The 27,601-nt window shown below is 47.3% G+C and overlaps 1 protein-coding gene across 6 annotated transcripts in view; it reads right to left on the bottom strand.

Moving 5' to 3' along the window:
* The window catches only part of VTI1A (vesicle transport through interaction with t-SNAREs 1A), a 507,313-nt gene that overhangs the window by 122,324 nt on the left and 357,388 nt on the right, over positions 1 to 27,601 (bottom strand). For 4 of the 6 annotated variants that reach the window (XM_007964110.3, XM_007964106.3, XM_038008813.2 and 1 more), the window contains one exon: positions 222 to 12,832. The exons of the other annotated variants lie outside the window; for them this stretch is intronic. Coding sequence is in view for 2 of the 4 variants with exons in the window: in XM_007964106.3 (XP_007962297.1) it covers positions 12,739 to 12,832 (94 nt within the window). In the remaining 2 variants the exon portion in view is untranslated. Of the gene's footprint in view, positions 1 to 221; positions 12,833 to 27,601 lie in introns of those variants that run through there. 6 annotated transcript variants of the gene reach the window in all.

Below are 27,601 nucleotides of genomic sequence, written 5' to 3'. Positions count from 1 at the left end.
GCCATATTTCTGGGAAATTAAAGAAAAACAAAACCTACATTCAAAAACAACCTTGAATATTATCTTTCCAAGTTTCATCATTTAAAAAAAATGACAGCATCTAATTCACAGTCCAAAAACTGTAGCAGAGCACTGAACTGACGATTTTGAACTAACCGTCAATTAGAAAGGAAATGGAAGTAAGAGAAAGAATTCAAATGGAAAAGATGGGAATAGCCGACTTTGGAATTAGGTATTTTATTTAACTCATCAAATAATACAAGTTATTCCAGGAAACAACAATCAAAATGTATTACTTGTACTAACGATATGTAGAGCCACATTTCCAAGACATCTAATGAAAATAAATTACTTGGTGGAATACAGCAAATAAATAGATTTTTTTTTTTTTTTTTTTTTTTTTTTACAAACAACCCTGTGAATATTAGAAAAAACATGTGAGGGTTCTGGGGAAGGTGCCACGCGGTGCTGGGGGAAAATGGAACTTGAAGCTAACGCCTGAATGAGATGTAGGCAACAGCAGCACGTCAACAAAAATTAGTAACAGACATTCTTACTGCTTTTCTCCATCTCCCCGGTTTTAGGAGTGACTTCTCCCATCCCCGCCGAGAGGCTCCAAGTACTGCTCCTGACACCCACAGCCTAAGTGATCCACATAATGTAATCGCACCATCATTAGGAACCATGAAATTGCGATTCCTCGGGGAAGGAGTGCGATCGCTCAGTTACACGGAGAAGAGCGATTAATTAGCCGATCTCAGTTTAATGTGACTATGTACTACACGAGTTCTAATCCCACTCTGGAGCAGCTCTTGGGCCTAATGAATTATCTCTAGGAAGCTGAGCTGGAGCCAGAAGACATCACTCAAAATGAAATAAGATAAAAAGCCGAAACTTTAACATGATATTGGGGAAAAGCTGTAGAAACCAAACGGGAGTCACCTAATTTTTCCTGATCCTGAAATGACACTATTAAGTATGAAATCTTATATTTAGACTCTATTTGAGGCAGCTTGATCCAAACTGACTCATTCACTCATACATTTCATAAGTGTTACCTTAAAGTGCAGTATTACTTTTCACAGAACGCGATGGGATGTTACTTTAGACCCATTTTGGGGCAGTTGCATCCTCAGACATCAGACAAAGCAGATTGAAGGCTGCAGGTGAAACCTCCATGAGGGTGGCTTAGAAAACAGTTCTGAAATGGGGATGCCTTCTTCCTGGAAACTCAGTGGATCAGGACTTTTACCTTTCCCAAGAGGATGATGTCTCTAAACCCAAACGTAGTTGGCACCCACCCTCCTTGGTGCTGGCACCCTTGTACTGAGCTCCCAAATCCTAAACCTCACCTGAAACTCAAATGGATGGGTGCAGATATTGAGGACTGGTCTTTGCACACCGTAAGACCTCGGCTCTCTGGCCGACTAGTCTTTCCATTTCACAACTTGCTTGGATTCCAAATTAAATCTCTCTGGGTGCTTATACCTCTGTTCTGTATTGATAGGGCTGCTTTTAGACTGGGATTTCATTTCTAGGGCAGAGCACCTAGGGAGAGGAATACATGGGAGACAGACTGCCTTGCCCATGGTGGCTAAACCTACATGAGGGGACTGAAATCTCTTTGGATGCCAGTCCAGATCCCTTTTTAAGAAAAATGGGCTTGTGGTTCCAAGGCTGAGAGCTGGCACCACACACTGGTTTCTAAATCTCTGTCTTGGATTTTATCCAAGTGCATGTTCCTAACGTGCCCGTGAGCAGGAGGGGCAGGCGCAGTGTTCATGATCTAGTTTACCGATAGACAACTAAATGCCCAAGAGGGTAGGTGGCTCACCAGGCAGGACTGGCTACATAATTTTCAGGACCTACTACAAAATGAAAATGTGGGGCCCCTTGTTCAAATAGTGAGAAAACATGCTTTTTGCTTTCTTCCCCAGTCTCATTTTCAACTTGTCATGGTGTTTTAAATTTGCTAGTTAATGCCATTCTAAGTAAAGTCAAAATTTTAAATTATTAGCATGACTTTTAACATTCCTCTTTACATTGTGCAATGCCAGTTTTAAATGCAAATATCCGAATATTGCATGTGGAATTAGCAAAGCGGCACACTGTATTTCACGGTTCTCTCAGGAGGATACCTTGACCTGGCCAGAAGAGACAAACGACTCCAGAAGGTTGAAAGAAGGGAGGGTCCTCTCAGGCATGGAGATGACCCCATGGGGTACTCCCTAGACATGAGGGTTCTCCCAGGGGAGTGCAGACCCCCACAGGCACCCTGGTGACTTGGGGAACACACGAACACTTGAACCCATCTTCTGGCTCCCTTTCCTGTGAGCTGCTGGGCCCACATGTGCCCCAGGCCTAGGCCTAGGGCAGGAGGTTGAGCCAGGCATCCTCCCACAGGCTCCTGCCCCAACCCACAGCAGATGGGCAGCCCCCAGGATCACTACAAATTTCATACCAGGACACACGAGGTGCTGGATCTGGGGGTGCTAGGGGCTCACCCCCGCAGAGTCCTGCACTGAATGTGCCCCAGGCTGCCAGTGCAGGATGGGGACTGCTGCCACCATGCCCCACTCTGAGATGCTGTGGGGTGTGCTTGCCCCCCTCCCCCACAGGGTGTGCCTGTGCCAGGTTGGGGGCAGGTTGGCAGTGGTTGCTGGGTGGGAGGCAGGGAGGTAAAAGCTGAGTGGAGCTGGAGCTGGGGGGGGCAGAGGGGCAAGCAGCTGAGAAGCAGATCCTGGACACAGGGAGATGGGAGGCTCCACCTCCCCAGTTCACAGTCCACTGTCCCATTGGACTTCACTTACAAAACACAGTGACAAAGATAAAATTATTAAGAATTTGAAGACAGTGACTGCAGAGCCTTATTTCCCAAGCGTGGGGCCCTTCTGGGCACAAAGCCCTGTGTACCTGTACCGGTCACACACCTGTGACACCAGCCCTGCATCCTGGACCACTTAGAAGCTCAGCTTACCAGGTCTCCTGGTCTTCTAGAAGGTTCTACAAACCACTGGCTGCCATCTTAGCCTTTGGCTCTTACTTTGTTGGGAAGGTTCCCTCTGCACTGCCATGGAAGGCTGGGAGCTAGCAGAGACCTACCTTCCTGAGAGATTTTCTAGCCCAGCTTTCCCATTTTGTGGATGAGGAAACTGGGGTCTGGAGCAGGGTATGACTGGCATATGAGGCCACACATCTGGCCACTGGCACAGCAGGGTCTAGAGCCCTGAGACCTGAGGCCCAACTCGGCATGAAAGATGCCAGACTCTGGGAAAAGACCAGAGCCCCACTGGTGTCCCTGCCACACTGTTCCTTGCTGTGACTGCACCCCAGTCACAGCCATCTGGACCCAGGAGTGGTGTCTGGGTTCCCCTCCAGTTCTAAGTTGCATCCCCTTAGCATCAGTAGCCGAGGCTCAGTGTCATAGCCCACAGGGATAAAACGGAGGGGTTTTTTGTTTGTGACAGAGTCTTGCTCTGTTGCCCAGGCTGGAGTGTGGTGGCGCGATCTCGGCTCACTGCAACTTCGGCCTCCCAGGTTCAAGCGATTCTCCTGCCTCACCCTCTTGACTAGCAGGGACTACAGGCATGCGCCTCCATGCCCAGCTAATTTTTGTATTTTTGTAGAGACAGGATTTCACCATGTTGGCCAGGCTGGTCTCGAACTCCTGACCTCAAGTGATCCACCTGCTTCGGCCTCTCAAAGTGCTGGGATTACAGGTGTAAGCCACTGTGCCCAGCCGAAAATTGAGTTATTCTGTACGTGTTGGTTTAATAAAAAAGCAACTGGAGAACTTTGGCACCAAGAGTGTGAAGGCCAACACTACTGAGGAGGCCCCTGGCTCTGTGGCTGGACCATAGCCCTTCTGAGCCTGACGGGACGAAAGACCCAGCCTGGAGTTGCTGGGCAGTGGGTGGGGATGAGGCGGAGAGGATTTGAGACAAAAATTCCAACCCCTGGTGCTGTCTGAAGTTCCACTTCCTGGTGCAGAGGAAATATGTCTTCCCAGAGGCTGAAGGCATGGAATCTACTCCTGGACCTGGAACCAATTTGCTAGGTGACCTTCAGCAAATCCTGTCCCCTCTCTGAGCTCCCATTTCCCCATCTGAAAATCAACAGGTAGGCCACAGTGGCCACAGTGGCCCCCTAGGGCCCGCAAAGCTCAAACGTTTTATAAATCTGAGCTCCTGGTTGGCCCACCCCACCGCCAAGGTGGCTAGCACTGAGCTCAAGGAAGGCCGATCCACACTTCCTCATTTCAAAACGCTGCTCTTTCCAGCTCTGTGGGCTTCATCTCCCCCACAAAGGAGTTCAGAGAGGCCATCCAGAGGCGGAACATGCGGTTGCATTTGCTGGGATGCCCGGGCTCCTCTGTCCCTGAATGCCATGCACCCAGACATCAAAGTTTCTCTACTGTCTGGGGGAGGATGGTGCGGGAGGAGGACCACATCAGCCACGCGCCCCAATCTGGATTCTACTTCTATTTTCCCCTTTCCGCATGGGGGACAGAGAGAGGAGAAGAAGGGGAGAGAAGCCTTTGAAAATGTCTGCTGCTCCATTTCCTCCCTGTTCACTGCTCTCTGCTTAGCAATTCACCTCGCCGGCGGGCCCAGTGACACTCCCGTGGTGCACCTCTTAGCCACTCGGCAACTTTTTTCCCTTTTATGATATTTTGGGCTCCTGATTGCCTGCCAAGTCAAACCTTTAACATTTAATAAGCAGGGGGAAAAAATCCTTCAAGTCAGCCCTGATCTAAACGGTCCCCATTCCTATCCCTGGCCTCTCCTAGGCCAGTCCTGGAAGTAGGACCAGTGCTGATGGGGACCTGCCCACCTGCAGGCAAGTGTCAGCCCTACTCAGCCTCAGCGGGGCTCCTTTGCTAATGCAGTCATGGGGACTGCAAGGAGGAATGAGCACACAGCATTGTCTACTTGGAGAGGATTTTGCCTGGCAATTCACAGTGATTGGGCATTCATCACAAGGGACAGCGTGGAAGGGGGCAGAGGCACAGGCATCGCAATGTGATTCTGAGACCCCGAGAGTGACCTTGCCCGAGATTGGAGTCAGGATTCTGGAAATGAAAATAGTTTTCTGACTTGCAGTGCAGTGAGACTATCTTCCTTGTTTTCTTATCTGTCTTCTTCACCATGTGTCTTTGGGGCCTGGAACGTAGTAGATGCTCAATAAATATTGATTGACTGAATGAATAAATCTGCTTACACCTCTCATGCTTCAAACAGGGAAACGCTGGATTATTTAGAAGTCTTGTCGGGGACAATAATGAACTCATTGAAGCCCTCTAGTTCTCACTCGAGTTTCTCCCTTTCTTTAGAAATGCAGTGTAGAGCTCTGGAGGGGTGGGTGTGGATGAATGAGAGAAGATGGAATTGAGCGGAGAGTCTCTGACGGCCAGTGTCCCCTCTGTGCCAAGACCCCTGGATGTGGCAGTGTGGGGAAGGTCTGCTCAGGGCAGGAAGAATCCGTTTCGGGTCCTCCCCCAAATGCTGAACTGCATGCTACATTGGATTTGGACTTCTTTCCGCCTCAGCAGGGCCAGAGGAGGGATGCAATTTGCCTGCCCCCAGGGTTAGCTGTCCAAACTCCAACCCAGCCTCCCTGTTCCTTCTCAATCCTTCTCAGCCAGGGCATGGCCGTGGGACCTGCCAGGGGACCCTCGACCCATTATCTGCTCCTTGGCAGAGCCCATTCTCAAGCTCCCGTGTTTGCCTGCATGCAGCCCTGAGCCAGAACACGATCCTTAGAAGAACAGGGGCCTGGCCAGGCAGTGGGCTTGAGGGCAAGGCTGAAGGCAGCTGATACAGGGCAACCTCCAGGGAGCTGCTCCCAGGGAACCAAGCCCCTCTTTCCTTCTAACCCTTCTCCCAAAGACCATCAGGCTCCCTCACGTAGTGGGTCTGTCCTCCCCCAAACCCAAAATCTGCCCCCAGGAAATGGTCAGACAACTCACTTAGAGGGATCTGTGGCTGGTGGGGCTGAAGCTGTCTAGGAAAAAATGAATCTGCATTTTTCCAGTGTTCCAGGGCAGAAATCACAGTACTGCATCTCTAGCGGTGGGGTTTCAGGCATCCACCAGCACGCAGGGTGTCACTGCGCAGGGGCCTGGCATCCCTCAAAGGGTCAAGGCCTTGGCCACTTCCTGTGTCCAGAAGAGGTGCAAACACAGGAAGGGACAGTCTGGTCAGAGGCTCGGGAGTGGGGCTGGCAGGCTTTGGTCTCCGCTGGTCTCCCAGCCTGTGACCGATGCACCTCTGTTGAATTTTGCAAGTCCCCATTCCCCAAGGAGGTGGTAAGTCCTAGCCATGTTCTCGGCTCCTCTTTTCTGATGGCATAAGACAGGGGAGAGTGTTGGGAAAATGTGGTACAGGATGCTGAAGTGCTTGTTGGCGCTGGGAGTATAACAGGGCCCCCACAGGTGTCAGTCCAGGATGCCTCTATGGCCTGGGTCTTTGGCAGAACCTTCTGGGGAGAAGCTGGAGCAGGAGGATGTGTTCATTCTCAACTCTGTGGGGCCTTGTCACGAAAAAACATTTCTCTCTAACTTAGGTGCTTTCCCTGGCAAAATAAGTGAAAAACAGAAAAGTTGCAGCAACGAAGTGGCACTGAGCTGGAGAGGGCCTGGGCTCCCCCAGGTATTGTCCCCTCCTGAACACACCTGGGGGAGGCCGGGGAAGTGGGAGGGGGAGAGGCGGCTGCGCTGAGCGGTGCTGGTCCTGCCCCCAGGAAAAGCCCTGGCAGTTCTCGGCGGAGCCGCGTGTGCAGCCGATCAATACGGCTTCGGAGCCGCTGAGCTATTATTCACGCCAAAGGGCCTTGTTTGGATGAAGGGAAGGAGGGGGTGCGCGAGTTCATGGAATAACAGTCCAGAGCTCTGCTTCCTGGCGATTCCCCCCCTCTGTGATGCCTGTGTTCTTTATGTAGCATGAGTAACGAGCGATTCGGGATGAGGAATCGCTTTCCCCACGGCACGCCGGGAGCCCAGGAGCCACGGCCACAGGGGTGTGTGACTGGGGCAGGGGGTCCTGGAGAGATGCACCCTGCCTTTCCCCATCTTTAGCTCCTCCTGAAGAAGGGTAGTGATGAGCTCAGGGGGGCCTACTTGCCCTTGCTATCCCCTGGTGCTGGGAAATCCATCCATCCCTCACTTGTCCACCCTCTGCTACCCAACCCCCAACACATCGTGCCCCGTCCTGCCATCTTGCTTTTGCCCTGCTCACCTCTGGTAAGCTGGCTCCTTCTTACTATGCTGGAATCCCAATGGAGATGGGACCTCGCTCGGCACTCCCTGTGTCTGCCCTCATCCACAACAGGACACTAACCCTGGCTCAGTCACCCATTTCAGGAAGTCTTGGCTCCGATGACACACTCTTCCTGCCTGGGCATGGCTGCTCTCATCCATCTTGGGTGCAATACTTGTGGCTTCAGAAGCTTTTCTGAGCTGTCCACGTAGTCACCTGCCCTGTTTAACAAAGACTGGTCGGAGCGCCACCTGACTGCTGACATTATGTGGCCAGCTTCCGGCAGCTGCCACTGGTCTGAGTCTGATGGGTCGCAGGCAAAGTGAAGCCACCAGAGTATTTCTTGGAGGCTAGTGTAGAGTTAGAGAGTTACAGCATAGGGCAAGGTCGAGTTTGAGCTAGTCTCAGGCAGGCCCTCAACCAGGGTCACTGGGAGTTGGACTGGGGATGGCTCATCACAGAGCGAGCCTGCCTTCCTGCCTGCCTCCCTCCCGCCCGCCTTCCTTCCTTCCTTCCTTCCTTCCTTCCTTCCTTCCTTCCTTCCTTCCCTCCTTCTTTCCTTCCTTCCTTCCCTCCTTCCTTCTTGGAAAAATGGCTCTGGGTACCTTTTCTGTTGAGGTGTGAAGGCCATCTCAAGGGGGACAGATTGTCATGTGGCTAATTTATCCTGGATTGAAAGGGAGGCTTGAGACCCTCCAAAGCCTAGCATGTCTGCTGTTCCTATGCCCATAGTAACCAAAGAGGCTTGAGGCCAGGTCTCACCTGGTTCATGTCTGCCAGGCAGGTACCTCCCATGCCATGGGTCCTGCAGGACCATCTGTCCTTGGGTGGGTGACGCTGAGAGATTCTACACTGAGCAAGGAACATACACCATCTCTTCCCCTCACACCCATGGCGGAACTACATAAGGGGCCTGGTCCCTCTGGGGATGGGAGAAAGGAACTTCTCATTCCCTGATATTGACCCAACACCCTTGCCCTGAAGTGTCAATGAACCAAGCCTCTGAGGGTGGCTTCCACGGTTATATAAACTCATCAAACAAACAGGCTAAGCAGACATACAGACATACAGACAGCAGCAATAGCATGGAGAAGGCCACTGGCTTCCGATTTAGGATGAGGATGATGGGGCTCTCTCCTCCCTGGCCCGTCAAGCTCATGGTCCATGGAAAAGAAGAGCAAGTCACAGAAAGGAAAAAGGACAGAAGGCCCACCCCAGCCAAGTGTCTCCCCGTAGAGTATTAGGGAAGCGCTGTTTGTAACGAGCTCCACTTGACTGCACGGAGATGCCCAAGACGTACCCCGAATCAGACCCTTCCCGAACCAGCCGACCGGACACACATCTTCCTTTAAGACGTCTCTACTGGCTCTCCCGCCTGCCCACATCCCTGCAACCACACACTCAGCCAAAGGGGAAGGCAAGTGGCCTGGAGACTAGGGACTCACAGTGGTTCCTTTGAAACCAGCGCTGACCACAACCAACCAACCAACAGAACTTGGCTCTGAACTTCCCCTCCACACACATGTTTCTCCCAGGAAAAGCCACCTCCACTCCCAAGCATGGAGTGCCTCACTAGGCGAGCAGTTCAAACCAAAGGGATGAGGAAATCATCACTTCTAGTTAATTCTCCACTACGTAGACAAACTGCTATAAATATTTATGATGGGAAATTTCATTATTTAAAAATTCTGCTCTAAATTTCCAGCTCACTCCATGAAGAACGCCTGCTGAACAGGTTGCAAATTAAGAACAATTATTTTTCTCTTCTGCATTTGAATATAACTTACAGCTAAAGTCATTTAAAGGGGTTAACATCAACCTTAATTAAATATTAAAGTGTGCCTGTACCTGCTGCTATTGTTACCCCTTCGAATAAGATATAACCTATTTTTGACAAGTTTTCATCTTTCTCTGTGGAAGACGCTACATGAAACCAAATCAGTGGCAAAGAGGAGAGTAATGAATAATCTATTTCATATTCCAACAGTACCCAGAGCTCGGAGTGGAAAAATATTCAGTCAGATGATGGCAAGAGGCTGCTGGGGTACCACATGACACAGCTAATGTTTAAATAATAATAATAAAAAAAAGCGATAAACAAATCATTAGCCCTTAACAGTTGTTTAATGCAATTTGTTAATGAACGTAATGGTGGGGACTAATAATGAAAGAAAATAAAAGCGTCTAAACAGGCGCCAAGTTGCTGGCAATGCGCAATTATTTCCTTGTCAAGTTTTTATGATTTAATGAGCCCCTCTGGGACTGACGGCTGTCAGTCAGTCGTGACTTTTTGACACCATTACAACTTCAAATACAGCAGCAGGCAGGCTGTTTTCCTCGGATTTGAAATACTGAAATGATCTGACAGTTTTAAAGAAAAGATGTGCAAAGAAAAAAAAAAAAAGGAGAAAGAGAGGGAGAGAAAGACAGTTGCTTTTCCTTTCTTTCTTTTTTTTCCCCCTCCCTTCTTCTATGGGTTGATAATCTCCGGATGCTGTTTGGTAATGAAAACCCAATCACTGAGGTCATTATCTGATGAGGTTTTTGGAACAGGCAGGCTTTTTTCCCCCTCTTTATTTCTTTACTTAATGATAACCCTCAATGGGCTTGCCCCGCATGGGATGGCCAGAGCCGCACAATTTTGTTCACCATTAATTTCAGCCTTTGAAGCTCAGGGCTCAGAAGCAGTAGCAAAGCAAACCCCCCACCAAGCTGGTTCCAAAATAAGACAATCCAGCCTGCCTTAAACAGAATAGCAAATGGCCTCCCAGCCCAGGCCCAGCAGCTGACGTCAGGCCCGCTGTATTTGCAGGCATTCGCCTTCAACATGGATCATTTAAAACTCTTTACAACTTAAGAGACTTTAATTAAATTGCTTTTGATTCTGGAGTGGGGTAGCATCCACTTTATTTATTCTGTCAGGGAAACTGTTTAGTCCGCATGAATTTTATATGGCAAGGGCTTCCTTCTCTTCTTCCTCCTCCACGTCTTCATCTTCCCCCCAAACCACTCCCTTAAACATCATTTTTAACAAGGGCTCCCAACTTGAGAAATATTTGTCAAAGTCCACACACTAAGTACCTAGGACCTTTCACAGATCAAATTCTCTATCTGCTTCAAGTTTGTGGACGTTATTCCTTTCCTGGTGGGGCAGGGAAGGAGGGAGAGCAATTGGCCTCTGCTGGGGATCCCCTAAATCTTTTCTGCAGCCTCCAGGAGGACCAGGAAGGAGTTGAGGGAACCTTCTGACCAGTTTCCTCACAAAGCACTCACTAGCCTGGCCTAGGTGGTTGCTCTCAAGGAGGTTTGATGGAGCTGTTAGGCCAAGGGTTATCTGTTCATATTTTTCCCACTCCCAAGGTTGAACTGGGGTAAAATCACAGTCAAGAGCAGATAAAGACATAGAACTTGAACGAAAAAAGCTATCGAGAGGTGAGCAATGCACTCCTCCTTTCTCATTTTGTCTACTTCAACGCGAATGCCAGGATTCAGTGAAATATTTAGGAGGCGGCAAGTTTAGATGATCCGATCAACCTTGCTTGCTAGGTGGCCTTGGGAAGAGTCTGCCGCATTGTAGACGGGATGGCCGTGCGAAGTGCAGCTGGTAACTGGTTATACACTTTAGCTAATATCAACAGTTTCGAAGGAAGCCACCGGAGGGGCTGGTGTAATACTCGACGACTATTCGTGTGTCGGAATGAGAAAAGGGTTGTTTATTTGTTTCCTTGCTTTTTAATGGTTCTTAGATGTGGTTAGCATGTACAGCATTCCGTTATCAGAATACAAGATTCTTGCTGAGACGGATCCCTTAAGCCGACAGGAAAATTAGCATAGCTTCCTGCTCCTTCTCTGTCCTGCTTCCCTCGGCCAAAATCCCACACCATCCCTCCGAAGTAAAGGCTGCAGCTTTATTTACACAATACTAAATGATTTATCTGAACACATGCAGGCCTTGGCCTGTTTCGATAAGTGCAATTTCTCTGGTGGATTCTGCCATTCTGCATTTCCTCTCTAAACCATAATGGTTTTCTTCTGAGTTGGGAAAAATATCAAGCACTACATCCAGGTGATCTTGATCCATGGGCACAGGTGGTTAGCATTTTTGATGAAGAGAACAGGTTTGCTTTTCAAGGATTCAAAGCTTCTAATTATATTCCAAAGATAGTACGGACCAGTAAGTGCCTATGAAGTCTTGAGAAAAACACATTCTGCTTTGTGACTGGGGGGGAAGCGACCTCAGCTTGGGCAACTTTTAAGCCTGATCACAAATGAGCTCATTTTGAACGCAATGCCTGGTTACCTCAGACAGAAAGAAATGAAAAGAAAAAAAATCACAAAGCATATTAGAAGTTTGAATACATAGTGAATTCAGGAAAGGCTTGCTAACATTTGTTAGCTAAAAAACCCAAGCCGTTCCTTTTGTAACAATCCACCATCCTCTATTCTTTTAAAGGAGGTTAGGGAACGTTTTCCGTGAAGTTTATCTCTGGTGGACCCTCCTATAGGACTCTCCCATATTTATAATCACATTTGAAATTTCACACTGATGGAGTCATGTTCTTGCTCTTACTGAAATATTCATGGTCTCTTTACATACTGGAATGGATGTGGAGAGAACCTTGTCAGACCTTTTGCATGTATGAGGACTGCTTTTGGCAGTGCAGATATTAAAACCGAAAGGATACAGAGATGCTTACACAGGTCAGGGAAGATGAGGTCACAATTAAATCCCGTGCCAGGGCTCACTTTGCCAGCAGATTCTGGGGAGTATGGGATTTAGGGAAGGCAAGGAAATATTTCCTGAAGCCAGTAATCAAAGTTGTGAACAGTGAATATTGGGCAGGCTCAGCAAAAATATTCTTGGGTTTTCAAAAAAAATTATGCAATAGAAAAACAGGGAAAGTGCTAAGTCAATTTCCTGTACAACTGACATTAAATACCGACCTTTACAATGAAAGCACTCAAGCAGGTTGATGACCATATTCATGAGGCCTGGGTAGGAACAGGGCTGGCTTGCCGGACTGGGTCACTGACTCCATCCCCTGCTTTTTGCTGCCTTTTTATCCTCGGACATCACAGAAGAGCTTTTCAGCAACAAGAGGCGTGTGACAAACAGAAGCTCTCGTGACTGACTCATCATGTCCTCTCCCAAACCACGGCCCTTGACACGTCCAAAGGGCTAAGAGGAATGTCACCAGGCTATTTTGGCTAGTTGATGACATTAGCAAAAAGGCAAATAAACATTCACCTTCCCCTCTAAAAAACGAATCTGGGTGAAGACAAACCTCGAAAAGGAAACCAACCCACATGCAAACAGGAATAGAAAATATTTTTACACTCTTTGCACTTCAGCCCAACGGCGGTGAGGGAGAGAGAGGGTCACCCGGGGCCTGTCAGTGCAATAGAATGATTCATGTGACCATTTTGTCTTAATTACTCAGAACAAGCTGTTGTTGCTGTTTATCAAGGGAGAGCAGATACATCAGTGTCTTCTGACAGAAAAAGTGATCGCCATCAGGATGGTGATGACCACGACGATCCCTAGGATGACGAGCAGGATGCGGTTCTGGATGATTCTAGGAGACAGCAAAGGAGAAAAAACACACACAGATAAGTGGAGGGCCTTCCCACAAACGCCATCTGAGGCCAGGGTGGCTAATCAAACGGCAGCTTCGCAGGTGGGGGTGGGGAGCGTGTGCGTGCGTGTGCGTGTGCGTGTGTGTGCGTGCGTGTGTGCGTGCGTGTGTGCGTGAAGAGAGATCACGCAGCTTTCTGGTTCTACAAACGATCCACGAGAAAACGAAAGACTCCACACGATTGTCATGCTGCCCTCCGAGAAATGCTTACTGCAAAGCGAAGGCGAATCAAATGGCTCTCTAGGCTCAGAATACCATGTAGTCTCTTTAAGCGATCAAGGGGCCCTTGCGAGCTTCTCTTTTTAATTTAAAAGGTGAGACAAGCCTCATTTTTTTGCAGTGTTTCCTGTTAAAGTAAAAGACTCCAAGGAAACACATGTCAGTAAGGTACTTACCTGCATAAAAATACCTGGGGAAAAGTAAAAGAGAGACTCAGGAAGAAAAGGATGGAATTGAGAAGCAAGTGTCAAATGTGCAGTTTAGGCTGTGAAACCGTCATCTGTCACTGGGGCTCACGCTCCGTTACGCCAGGAGGAAACGTTACATTTGCTCCACAGCAAAAAAGATGGAAATGAGAAATATACAATGTACTCAAGGTGCCTGTTGTGCCTCTGTTGCTGGGCCCTCACCTCCAGGGATTCCACCCTCCCCAGGTTCTGGCTGGGCTGCATGCTGATGGGGAACCAGCAACTCAGAAGGGGGACCAGAGTGGAGACACACGCTCCCAGATGCCTGCAGAGAGCTTCTGATGAGGTTGTTTCATAATTTGTTACCTCATTCGGAGAAAAGAGGTCGAACATCAGAGTGCTTTGTTGAGAGTTTCAAAGGGAACCTAGGTCAAACAGCCGTGCCCACGCTCGCTCTCACAGAGCCGCACGGAAATAGACACACAGGCTGGCTGGCAGTCTAGCCAGCTATCTGTCCAGCTCAAAACCCCACGGCAAACCCCACCCAGCCCTCCTCCAAATTCCAAGCAGCAAAAGGCCTCCTGCCCTACTCCAGTCTCCAAACACTGGCCATGGGTATTCCATGGGGAGGAGCTGGGGGGATGAAGCCGGGCCCCCCACGGAACAGAGACCCCACACCCCTACTTTGTATCTTCACACACACAAATATTTGCAGGGTCTCTGCAGCCTTTTCTAGTTCCTAGATGAGTTTATTTCCTGGAAGGATGACATCAGGTTGTAGTTTTAGTAGGATTCCTCCTCACCCGTCCCCTCCTTCTCCAAACCTAAACGGTTGAATGGAAACTGTCATATCAGACCAACCCACTCCCTTGTGGCCCCCTAAAAGGACGAGCTCCTTCTCCTCCTGACAGGTTACAAAATGATCACATTTGCTGACACGTCTTCCGCAAAACTGCCTTCGTGCCTCTGTCCACTCTCCTCGCAGGAGATGAATGGCCCACTTGGTCCTCATTTATCACGCAAGGCTCAGCTAAGATCTGTCTCGTTTAGTTCTTCCCTTCCCCACTAGAAAGTCTGCACTCCGACATTAATTCTTCTGTGATGACAGCTAATTCAGACTTAACAGGCCATACTTACTCAAGAGGCAGGAAGATTCTCTGTCCCCCAAATAAATAAATAAAAACAGGACTTCATGGCTTATTATAGGGAGGCTAATTATGAACACTGATCGGTGCTACTTGGTGGCTCTGTTTAAAACCCAAACTGATTTCTTTCCCCCTTTTCTCTGGAAAGGACAGAAGTCTTCAGAACAGTCCCTACACATCCCATTTGCCCAAGTCACTGTCAAAATCTCTATTTACCACAGTCACCCTCATCAGACTTGCAAAGGAAATCAGCAAAATTGAAACTCAGCAGTGAAACAGATTAAAAGCATGAAAACTCTTTAAAATTCTGCCTACAGTAATCTACAGTAGTGTGTCTCTTGTACAGCTTGGTTGACAACCATTTTATTTGTGGGTTGAGGACCCCAAGGCATCCATGATGCTAATTTAGAAAGGATTAGCTGTGGGTGTTACTTGTTCAATCTGAGGCATGGTAAGAAATATGAATACACAGGAATCCCTAAATCCTCAGCTCTTCCCTAGCCTTCCTAATTGGGCTTCACCCCCTCCCTGGTGCACCCACAGGGCCTGGTCGCCTCCCCTCCACCTCCCGCTTCCAAGGGCCCAACCTGTGTGGACTGGGGCCGTGTGGAATTCACCTCTACCACCCCACACATGGCACAGTTGCTGGCACACAGGTACTCAAGAGAACTGCCCAAAGAGTGATCATGAAAGAATGCAGTCTCTGGTAACTGTAATCTTCCATTCAAAGGACAATGGAGAAGTAGTCTGTACAATTAATTTGCAGGAAAATCTCAGGGAGTCTGCATGGAAAAGGATAAAGTTCAAAGTTGAAGCAAGCCCCGCCAAAGATGCAACTTCCTACCATCACGCCTTCTCAGAGTACTACTGGGTCTTCTCCCTGAAGCCAGAAGGAACTCCTGTGTGCTGGATGGGGGCGGGGTGTCAGCAGGAAAGGGCATTTGCTTTCAAACCAAATGCCGGCAGACATTTGGGAGGAAAAGTAGATGGGGGTGGGGAAAGAGCTGGAACAGAGAGAGCTCTAAGTAAGCTTGACTGGCTGGGCCATCCACCCAGCTTTGGACCTCAAAGGAGTTGTGCAAATGTGGTCCCCCTCAGGACCAGAAAAGTGAACTCTCAGGGCATCTGGGTGGATAGGACTGAGCCAGTTTGGAAGGGGGAAATACAGGCTGGCACTGGTGGGCCCCATCTGTGAGGAAGCCTAGTTGCAATCGCAGCCAGGGGCTGCCGGCCCACATTGCTGTAGGCAAAGCAGAAAGGAATGCAGAGTTTGGAGAGAATTAGAAAAACCAGCCAGGCCGAGGGGTTCCCAGCTAGTGAGATGGTGGCGAAGGAACTTGGGGAGAAGCCCAAAGTAACTTCCTCCTAACTTTGGGCAAGCGGGGAGCTTTCTGTTGAACTAGGTCTGCAGCAAGCCGTCTTAATCTCCCTTTTGAAAATGCAAAGTGTGTTTACCCAGTAAATAATTTAAGAAAGAATATACACTTGAAAGAAGACATCCATTGAAACAGCCAGGCTAAATTGCCTCCAGGCAAAAACTTGTGCATTTGCATGCTGCATTCTATTAAATGAGCACACTGTGGCTTTAAAAGAATGCAGAGCCAAAATAAAAGGAATGTGGGCCCGAAACATCAAGGATTCTCCAAGTTTACATTATGAATCACAGTGCTGTTGATACAAGATGAATTAACCATTTACTTTGAGGCTGAACTCACAAAGTACTATTGAAAGTACTGATCCCCATGTGGAACCCAGGGAGCAGTTAATCTTTCCATTGCCAGTCTCCTCCCAGCCTGGAAATGAGCTCCTGCGTGTGGCAGCCGGAATCACAGAAGGCTGGTTCCAGTGCAGGGGACAGGCGCGGCACCTGGCACAGTTCTCTGCTCTTGCTCGAGGAGCCCAGGAATTCCACTGGAGCAGGCATTAAGAGTGTTCTCCAATATCCGGTTCTCCTCTACTTCCAGGCATGGATGCTCTCACCTTCATGTTAGGCGTGGTCTTGGAACTAGCTTTGGCTAAAGAAATGAGAGCAAAAGTTCTGAGTGTCACTCCCAGGTGGAGGCATCTAACTTCCAGTATTTCTCTCTCTAGCTGGCTCTTCCTGCGGTTTTGATTGGGAGTGGGGGACTGTATCGTTCCAGAGAGTGCAAGTTACAGGACGGTGGTAACATCTTCTGCCCGGATCCTGCAGTCATCATGTAAAGAGCCACTGTCCTGGAGACACACCTGGACTCCCGGTGGACTTGCGTTGAGCCATTGAGGACTGGGGGTTGTTTTTCACTGCCCAATACCATAAGCTACCCTGAGTGATACGCTACTGTCCGCCTCTCAGACAAGAGGAGGCATCTGGCCAAGCCAAGAGAGGCTCTGGTTTCATGTATTTCAGAAGCCAACGTATGATGAGGACTGATAAGATTCTTTTTTTTTCCCTTGAAGAACAGGTTTTTGCCTCTTGGTTTTCAAGAGCTGGAAAACTTTCCTGACCTCTTGGTCACGACACTTTTCACTGAGGAATCAGGAGCTTCTTCCAGCCAATGCTCCTGTGTATTGATGAGTGATGATACCACGCACGAGGCCTCACCAGGCCTAGCCAGGCGTCTACTTTCTGTGTATAGCAGATCCACAGTGGCTGCGTTCGTTTCCCTATTCCGCACAGCTGACGCTACCCCAGCTCCAGGGGTACAGCTGTGACTGAGGCTGCCATGGTCAGTACATTCCATGCCCTGGCCATGGTAACTGGACCAGGAGCAGGCTTGTGACTGAAGCCCATTCAACAGAGTGGATCACAGCAACTTTGCTTGAAATGCCGCGTCACCTGGACAGTTTGGTGTGTGGATGTCAGGCTGGATCCACTGCAGCCCTTTTGATTATTGAGGGAAGGCAACCCAAGAAAGAAGCTGACCCACAGTGGGCAAAGAAATAGAACCCCAGTCCTGAAGACAGAGAACTTTAATTTTTAATTTTTTTTTTTTGTTTTTGAGACGGAGTCATGCTCTGTCTTCAGGCTGGAGTGCAGTGGTGCGATCTCAGCTCCTCACTGCAACCTCCGCCTCCCAGGTAGCTGGGATTACAGCCTCAGCCTCCAGAGTAGCTGGGGTTACAGGCATCTGCCACCACGTCCGGCTAATTTTTGTATTTTTAGTAGAGAGGGGATTTCACCATGTTGGCCAGCTTGGTTCCAAACTCCTGACCTCAGGTGATCTGCCCACCTCAGCCTCCTAAAGTGCGGGATTACAAGTGTGAGCCACCATGCCAGGCCGACAGTGAACTTCTTTTTTTGTTTTAATCAAACCAACCTTTCTTTGGACTTTAACTTATATGAGAAAATAAACTGACTTTATTTTCCAAAGTCAGTTTGAATTGGGTCTTCTGTTATTTATGACCAAGAAGCATTTTTAGGTTGAGTTACCCTGATTCCAAACCAAGTCCTTGATCTATGACATACGTGCATTCTTCCCTCCTCTTCCAAGAGGCATTTCCTGGCTATGCCCCTCTTGTATTCTCCCATCTCCCTACGCATCTCTCTTTCCAGTACATTGACTACAGTCCCCAGTAAAAAGTGGACCTTCCACAGACCGAATTTCCTTTGTCTTTTGTATCCCTGATGCCTAAGACAGAGCTTGGCATAAATGTTCTCAAAAAATGCTTGCTGATGAAGAAATGAGAGACTCTACCTACATGTGCTCAGGTTCACGTGGTTACTGTTCTCCTGATTTCTAAGGGCTGCTTGTAGACAAGCACAGCTTTAGGACTTAGCTGTTAGCCACTGTCCCATTAAGGATGCCAGCAGAGTCCCAACTCTTTTACAAGCCTGTATTCATTAGCTGGAGAGTGGCAGACACTTTACAGGTTCAGAGCCGCATCCTGTACCTGCCTTCCTGCCTGGCTGACTGGCCCTGAATAACGATGCCCCACCTTTGGGGTCTGACAGAACAGTAATTAGCAACCGTGAAAGCATGGGATAAATTCTGAGCAAAGGAGCCCAGATCTGCTTCTCTCTAGGCACTTCCCAAAACATGGGCCAAGGGAAAGCTCTTTACATTCTATATCCAATTCAACGTTAGTATTCACCAGAAAGAAATGAAAACAGGAGTAGGAGAAACAGTTGATCGTCATCTGCCTCAAACACTCACTTTAATTGGAAGGGTTATTTTCAGAGCTGGGGACATGTTTGCCTCTGAGCTAGAGCTGTGTGGTTATCATGCTGCCTACTAATGCCCATCTTGGGTCTTCTATGTCCTGCATCTCTAGGAGGAATCCTCAGCCCTATCCCAAGATTTCAGGGAGGCTGACCCCACTCTGATTCCACAGGTGGGCATAGGACCCAGGCAGGCCCAGCCAATTACAGCTCTCTAGCTCTTGCACTACGCTTTGCTCAAGGATTGGTCTGCCACCCAAGCCAGATGGAATTCCTCTTGGGATTCTTACTGGAAAATCAGGAAGAAGATACTGTCTTTAATGAGATTGACTGTCAGGACACTGAGAACCTGGAGCTGCCAAGGACCATACTACCGTACCGGACGAGGCTGCCTGAAAGAAGCTGACACCAGAGGAATGCAGAGCCGAGAGATGAAGAAAAAGAGATGGATTCCTGAGGACATATTTGAACCCCTGCTTCCTCTTCCTGCTGTGTGCCTGAAACCTGAAGAGTCACACTTCAGCTTCCCAGTTACAGGAGCCAAACAATTCCCCACTGACTGGAGCAAGTATGGTTGGGGATTCTCTCACTTTCTTTTTTTTTATTTTTTTATTTTTTTATTTTTTGAGATGTAGTCTCGTTTTGTCAACCAGGCTGGAGTGCAGAGGCGCAATCTCAGCTCACTGTAACCTCCACCTCCTGGGTCCAAGTGATTCTCCTGCCTCAGCCTCCTGAGTAGCTGAGATTACAGGTGCTGCCACCAAACCAGGCTAATTTTTGTATTTTTAGTAGAGATGAGGTTTCGCCATGTTGGCCAGGCTGGTCTTGAACTCCTGACCTCAGGTAATCTGCCCACCTCAGCCTCCCAAAGTGCTGGGATTACATGCATGAGGCACCGTGCCCGGCCCCTCACTTTAAATCATACTGACTGTACTGGATTGAACAGTGTCCCTGCAAATTCATGTTCACCTGGAACATAAGGTGATCTTATTTGGAAATAGGGTCCTTTTTATTTTTTATTTTTAAGGGACAGAGTCTTGGCCTATTGCCCAGGCTGGAGGGCACTGGTGTAATCATAGCTCACTGCAGCCTTGAACTCTCGGGCTCAAGTGATCCTCCTGCCTCAGCCTCCCAGGTAGCTGGGACTACAGGCATGCACCACTGCACCTGGCTAATTTTTAAATTTTTCGTGCTGGGCGTGGTGGCTCAAGCCTGTAATCCCAGCACTTTGGGAGGCTGAGATGGGCGGATCACAAGGTCAGGAGTTCGAGACCATCCTGGCTAACACGGTGAAACTCCGTCTCTACTAAAAAATACAAAAAAAAAAAAAAAAAAAAAAAAGCTGGGTGAGGTGGCGGGCGCCTACAGTCCCAGCTACTCGGGAGGCTGAGGCAGGAGAATGGTGTAAACCCGGGAGGTGGAGCTTGCAGTAAGCTGAGATCTGGCCACTGCGCTCCAGCCTGGGCGACAGAGCGAGACTCCGTCTCAAAAAAAAAAAAAAAAAAAAGGGGGGGCGGAGCAAGATGGCCGAATAGGAACAGCTCCAGTCTCCAACTCCCAGCGCGAGCGACACAGAAGACCGGCGATTTCTGCATTTTCAACTGAGGTACTGGGTTCATCTCACTGGGGAGTGCCAGACGATCGGTGCTGGTCAGCTGCTGCAGCCCGACCAGCGAGAGCTGAAGCAGGGCGAGGCATTGCCTCACCTGGAAAGCGCAAGGGGGAAGGGAATCCCTTTTCCTAGCCAGGGGAACTGAGACACACAACACCTGGAAAATCGGGTAACTCCCACCCCAATACTGCGCTTTAAGCAGACAGGCACACCAGGAGATCATATCCCACACCTGGCCGGGAGGGTCCCACACCCACGGAGCCTCCCTCATTGCTAGCACAGCAGTCTGTGATCTACCGGCAAGGCAACAGCGAGGCTGGGGGAGGGGCGCCCGCCATTGCTGAGGCTTAAGTAGGTAAACAAAGCTGCTGGGGAGCTCGAACTGGGTGGAGCTCACAGCAGCTCAAGGAAACCTGCCTGTCTCTGTAGACTCCACCTCTGGGGACAGGGCACAGTAAATAATAACAAACGCAGCAGCTCTGCAGACGCAAACGACTCTGTCTGACAGCTTTGAAGAGAGCAGTGGATCTCCCAACACGGAGGTTGAGATCTGAGAAGGGACAGACTCCCTGCTCAAGTGGGTCCCTGACCCCTGAGTAGCCTAACTGGGAGACATCCCCCACTAGGGGCAGTCTGACACCCCACACCTCACAGGGTGGAGTACACCCCTGAGAGGAAGATTCCAAAGCAAGAATCAGACAGGTACACTCGCTGTTCAGAAATATTCTATCTTCTGCAGCCTCTGCTGCTGATACCCAGGCAAACAGGGTCTGGAGTGGACCTCAAGCAATCTCCTACAGCTACAACCTACAGCTGAGGATCCTGACTGTTAGAAGGAAAGCTATCAAACAGGAAGGACACCTACACCAAAACCCCATCAGTACATCACCATCATCAAAGACCAGAGGCAGATAAAACCACAAAGATGGGGAAAAAGCAGGGCAGAAAAGCTGGAAATTCAAAAAATAAGAGCGCATCTCCCCCGGCAAAGGAGCGCAGCTCATCGCCAGCAATGGATCAAAGCTGGACGGAGAATGACTTTGACGACATGAGAGAAGAAGGCTTCAGTCCATCAAATTTCTCAGAGCTAAAGGAGGAATTACGTACCCAGCGCAAAGAAACTAAAAATCTTGAAAAAAAAGTGGAAGAATTGATGGCTAGAGTAATTAATGCAGAGAAGCTCACAAACGAAATGAAAGAGACGAAAACCATGGCACGAGAAATACGTGACAAATGCACAAGCTTCAGTAACCGTCTCGATCAACTGGAAGAAAGAATGTCAGCGATGGAGGATCAAATGAATGAAATGAAGCGAGAAGAGAAACCAAAAGAAAAAAGAAGAAAAAGAAATGAACAAAGCCTGCAAGAAGTATGGGATTATGTAAAAAGACCAAATCTACGTCTGATTGGGGTGCCTGAAAGTGAGGGGGAAAATGGAACCAAGTTGGAAAACACTCTTCAGGATATCATCCAGGAGAACTTCCCCAACCTAGTAGGGCAGGCCAACATTCAAATCCAGGAAATACAGAGAACGCCACAAAGATACTCCTCGAGAAGAGCAACTCCAAGACACATAATTGCCAGATTCACCAAAGTTGAAATGAAGGAAAAAATCTTAAGGGCAGCCAGAGAGAAAGGTCGGGTTACCCACAAAGGGAAGCCCATCAGACTAACAGCAGATCTCTCGGCAGAAACTCTTCAAGCCAGAAGAGAGTGGGGGCCAATATTCAACATTCTTAAAGAAAAGAATTTTAAACCCAGAATTTTATATCCAGCCAAACTAAGTTTCATAAGTGAAGGAGAAATAAAATCCTTTACAGATAAGCAAATGCTTAGAGATTTTGTCACCACTAGGCCTGCCTTACAAGAGACCCTGAAGGAAGCACTAAACATGGAAAGGAACAACCGGTACCAGCCATTGCAAAAACATGCCAAAATGTAAAGACCATCAAGGCTAGGAAGAAACTGCATCAACTAACGAGCAAAATAACCAGTTAATATCATAATGGCAGGATCAAGTTCACACATAACAATCTTAACCTTAAATGTAAATGGACTAAATGCTCCAATTAAAAGACACAGACTGGCAAACTGGATAAAGAGTCAAGACCCATCAGTCTGCTGTATTCAGGAGACCCATCTCACACGCAGAGACATACATAGGCTCAAAATAAAGGGATGGAGGAAGATTTACCAAGCAAATGGAGAACACAAAAAAGCGGGGGTTGCAATACTAGTCTCTGATAAAACAGACTTTAAACCATCAAAGATCAAAAGAGACAAAGAAGGCCATTACATAATGGTAAAGGAATCAATTCAACAGGAAGAGCTAACTATCCTAAATATATATGCACCCAATACAGGAGCACCCAGATTCATAAAGCAAGTCCTTAGAGACTTACAAAGAGACTTAGACTCCCATACAATAATAATGGGAGACTTCAACACTCCACTGTCAACATTAGACAGATCAACGAGACAGAAAGTTAACAAGGATATTCAGGAATTGAACTCATCTCTGCAGCAAGCAGACCTAATAGACATCTATAGAACTCTCCACCCCAAATCAACAGAATATACATTCTTCTCAGCACCACATCGTACTTACTCCAAAATTGACCACGTAATTGGAAGTAAAGCACTCCTCAGCAAATGTACAAGAACAGAAATTATAACAAACTGTCTCTCAGACCACAGTGCAATCAAACTAGAACTCAGGACTAAGAAACTCAATCAAAACCGCTCAACTACATGGAAACTGAACAACCTGCTCCTGAATGACTACTGGGTACATAACGAAGGCAGAAATAAAGATGTTCTTTGAAACCAATGAGAACAAAGATACAACATACCAGAATCTCTGGGACACATTTAAAGCAGTGTGTAGAGGGAAATTTATAGCACTAAATGCCCACAAGAGAAAGCAGGAAAGATCTAAAATTGACACTCTAACATCGCAATTAAAAGAACTAGAGAAGCAAGAGCAAACACATTCGAAAGCTAGCAGAAGGCAAGAAATAACTAAGATCAGAGCAGAACTGAAGGAGATAGAGACACAAAAAACCCTCCAAAAAATCAATGAATCCAGGAGTTGGTTTTTTGAAAAGATCAACAAAATTGACAGACCACTAGCAAGACTAATAAAGAAGAAAAGAGAGAAGAATCAAATCGACACAATTAAAAATGATAAAGGGGATATCACCACCGACCCCACAGAAATACAAACTACCATCAGAGAATACTATGAACACCTCTACGCAAATAAACTGGAAAATCTAGAAGAAATGGATAATTTCCTGGACACTTACACTCTTCCAAGACTAAACCAGGAAGAAGTTGAATCCCTGAATAGACCAATAGTAGGCTCTGAAATTGAGGCAATAATTAATAGCCTACCAACCAAAAAAAGTCCAGGACCAGATGGATTCACAGCTGAATTCTACCAGAGGTACAAGGAGGAGCTGGTACCATTCCTTCTGAAACTATTCCAATCAATAGAAAAAGAGGGAATCCTCCCTAACTCATTTTATGAGGCCAACATCATCCTGATACCAAAGCCTGGCAGAAACACAACAAAAAAAGAGAATTTTAGACCAATATCCCTGATGAACATCGATGCAAAAATCCTCAATAAAATACTGGCAAACCGGATTCAGCAGCACATCAAAAAGCTTATCCACCATGATCAAGTGGGCTTCATCCCTGGGATGCAAGGCTGGTTCAACATTCGCAAATCAATAAACATAATCCAGCATATAAACAGAACCAAAGACAAGAACCACATCATTATCTCAATCGATGCAGAAAAGGCTTTTGACAAAATTCAACAGCCCTTCATGCTAAAAACGCTCAATAAATTCGGTATTGATGGAACGTACCTCAAAATAATAAGAGCTATTTATGACAAACCCACAGCCAATATCATACTGAATGGGCAAAAACTGGAAAAATTCCCTTTGAAAACTGGCACAAGACAGGGATGCCCTCTCTCACCACTCCTATTCAACATAGTGTTGGAAGTTCTGGCTAGGGCAATCAGGCAAGAGAAAGAAATCAAGGGGATTCAGTTAGGAAAAGAAGAAGTCAAATTGTCCCTGTTTGCAGACGACATGATTGTATATTTAGAAAACCCCATTGTCTCAGCCCAAAATCTCCTTAAGCTGATCAGCAACTTCAGCAAAGTCTCAGGATACAAAATTAATGTGCAAAAATCACAAGCATTCTTATACACCAGTGACAGTCAAACAGAGAGCCAAATCAGGAATGAACTTCCATTCACAATTGCTTCAAAGAGAATAAAATACCTAGGAATCCAACTTACAAGGCATGTAAAGGACCTCTTCAAGGAGAACTACAAACCACTGCTCAGTGAAATCAAAGAGGACACAAACAAATGGAAGAACATACCATGCTCATGGATAGGAAGAATCAATATCGTGAAAATGGCCATACTGCCCAAGGTAATTTATAGATTCAATGCCATCCCCATCAAGCTACCAATGAGCTTCTTCACAGAATTGGAAAAAACTGCTTTAAAGTTCATATGGAACCAAAAAAGAGCCCGCATCTCCAAGACAATCCTAAGTCAAAAGAACAAAGCTGGAGGCATCACGCTACCTGACTTCAAACTATACTACAAGGCTACAGTAACCAAAACAGCATGGTACTGGTACCAAAACAGAGATATAGACCAATGGAACAGAACAGAGTCCTCAGAAATAATACCACACATCTACAGCCATCTGATCTTTGACAAACCTGAGAGAAACAAGAAATGGGGAAAGGATTCCCTATTTAATAAATGGTGCTGGGAAAACTGGCTAGCCATAAGTAGAAAGCTGAAACTGGATCCTTTCCTTACTCCTTATACGAAAATTAATTCAAGATGGATTAGAGACTTAAATGTTAGACCTAATACCATAAAAATCCTAGAGGAAAACCTAGGTAGTACCATTCAGGACATAGGCATGGGCAAAAACTTCATGTCTAAAACACCAAAAGCAACGGCAGCAAAAGCCAAAATTGACAAATGGGATCTCATCAAACTAAAGAGCTTCTGCACAGCAAAAGAAACTACCATCAGAGTGAGCAGGCAACCTACAGAATGGGAGAAAATTTTTGCAATCTACTCATCTGACAAAGGGCTAATATCCAGAACCTACAAAGAACTCAAACAAATTTACAAGAAAAAAACAAACAACCCCATCCAAAAGTGGGCAAAGGATATGAACAGACATTTCTCAAAAGAAGACATTCATACAGCCAACAGACACATGAAAAAATGCTCATCATCACTGGCCATCAGAGAAATGCAAATCAAAACCACAATGAGATACCATCTCACACCAGTTAGAATGGCGATCATTCAAAAGTCAGGAAACAACAGGTGCTGGAGAGGATGTGGAGAAATAGGAACACTTTTACACTGTTGGTGGGATTGTAAACTAGTTCAACCATTATGGAAAACAGTATGGCGATTCCTCAAGGATCTAGAACTAGATGTACCATATGACCCAGCCATCCCATTACTGGGTATATACCCAAAGGATTATAAATTATGCTGCTATAAGGACACATGCACACGTATGTTTATTGCAGCACTATTCACAATAGCAAAGACTTGGAATCAACCCAAATGTCCGTCAGTGACAGATTGGATTAAGAAAATGTGGCACATATACACCATGGAATACTATGCAGCCATAAAAAAGGATGAGTTTGTGTCCTTTGTAGGGACATGGATGCAGCTGGAAACCATCATTCTTAGCAAACTATCACAAGAACAGAAAACCAAACACCGCATGTTCTCACTCGTAGGTGGGAACTGAACAATGAGATCACTTGGACTCGGGAAGGGGAACATCACACACCGGGGCCTATCATGGGGAGGGGGGGAGGGGGGAGGGATTGCATTGGGAGTTATACCTGATGTAAATGATGAGTTGATGGGTGCAGCACACCAACATGGCACAAGTATACATATGTAGCAAACCTGCACGTTGTGCACATGTACCCTACAACTTGAAGTTTAATAATAATAAATAAATTAAAAAAAAAAAAAATTTTTTTTTGTAGACACAGGATCTCACTATGTTCCCCAGGCTGGTCTCGATCTCCTGGCCTCAAGAGATCCTCCTGCCTCGGCCTCCCAAAGTGCTGGGATTACAGTCACGAGCCCCATGCCGAGCCACCATGTCCAGCCTGGAAATAAGGTCTTTGTGGATGTGATTCATTAAGGATTTTTTTTTTTTTGAGACAGAGTTTCACTCTTGTTGCCCAGGTTGGAGTGTAATAGTGTGATCTCAGCTCACTGCAACCTCTGCCTCCCTGGTTCAAGTGATTCTCCTGCCTCAGTCTCCCAAGTAGCTGGGATTACAGGTGTGTGCCACCACAACCAGCTAATTTTGTATTTTTAGTAGAGATGGAGTTTCACCATGTTGGCCAGGCTACTTTCGAACTCCTGACCTCAGGTGATCCTCTCACCTTGACCTCCTGAAGTGCTGAGATGACAGGCATGAGCCACTGTGCCCAGACTTCATTAAGGATCTTGAGAGGAAATCATTCCAGATTTAGGGTGGCCCTAAATCCAATGACTGGTGTCCTTAAAAGAAGAGAGGACAAAGAGGGACACGTGAAGATGGAGGCAGAGACTGGAGTGATGCTGCCACATGCCAAGGAATGTTGGGCCACCAGAAGCTGCAAGGGGAAAAGAAGACTTCTTCCCTTATACTTTTGGAGAGGGCATCACCCTGTCAACTCCTTAACTTCAGACTTCTAGTCTTTGGAACTATGAGAGAATAACTGCATTTAAGTCACGATGTTATGGCAGCCCTAGAAAACGAATATATGGAGTGCTCGGATCCAGACCAGCATATGGAGCTGGTGATCTTATCTTGGGTTTCATGATGACTGTTTTCCATGTCTCCAACTTCTTCCCTATGGCTGCACTGCACGTTTACTGTGGATCTACACTAAGTCCTCCTCCAAAGGACAGGTCAGTCCCAGCCGAGTTCACAGAAGCTTTGCATGCAGCTGTGGGGCTCACAGTCTTTGGGAGCTGTTGATTCATATATCTCAGAATAAGAATTTCCATTCATGAGCAGAGCAGTTTCCTGAAGTCATGTGAGATAAGGGGACTGAGGGGGCATGTGCCACAACACTCATTTCACAAAACTCCTGCCTCTGCAATAGGCCATTTAAAACAGGAAGAAGGCCAGGTGCAGTGGCTCATGCCTGAAATCCCAGCATTTTGGGAGGCTGAGGCAGGAGAATTGCTTAAGCCTGAAGCTGAAATCGCAATGAGCCATGATTGCACCGCTGCATTCCAGCCTGGGTGACAGAGCGAGACGCTATCTCAAAAATAAAAAAAATAAGGCCGGGCACGGTGGCTCACGCCTGCAATCCCAG

The sequence above is a fragment of the Chlorocebus sabaeus genome, chromosome 9, assembly GCF_047675955.1.
Source record: "Chlorocebus sabaeus isolate Y175 chromosome 9, mChlSab1.0.hap1, whole genome shotgun sequence".
NCBI classification, from domain to species: domain Eukaryota; kingdom Metazoa; phylum Chordata; class Mammalia; order Primates; family Cercopithecidae; genus Chlorocebus; species Chlorocebus sabaeus.
The sequence above is the reverse complement of the archived record's forward strand: the minus strand, read 5'-3'. Positions and strand labels throughout refer to the sequence as shown.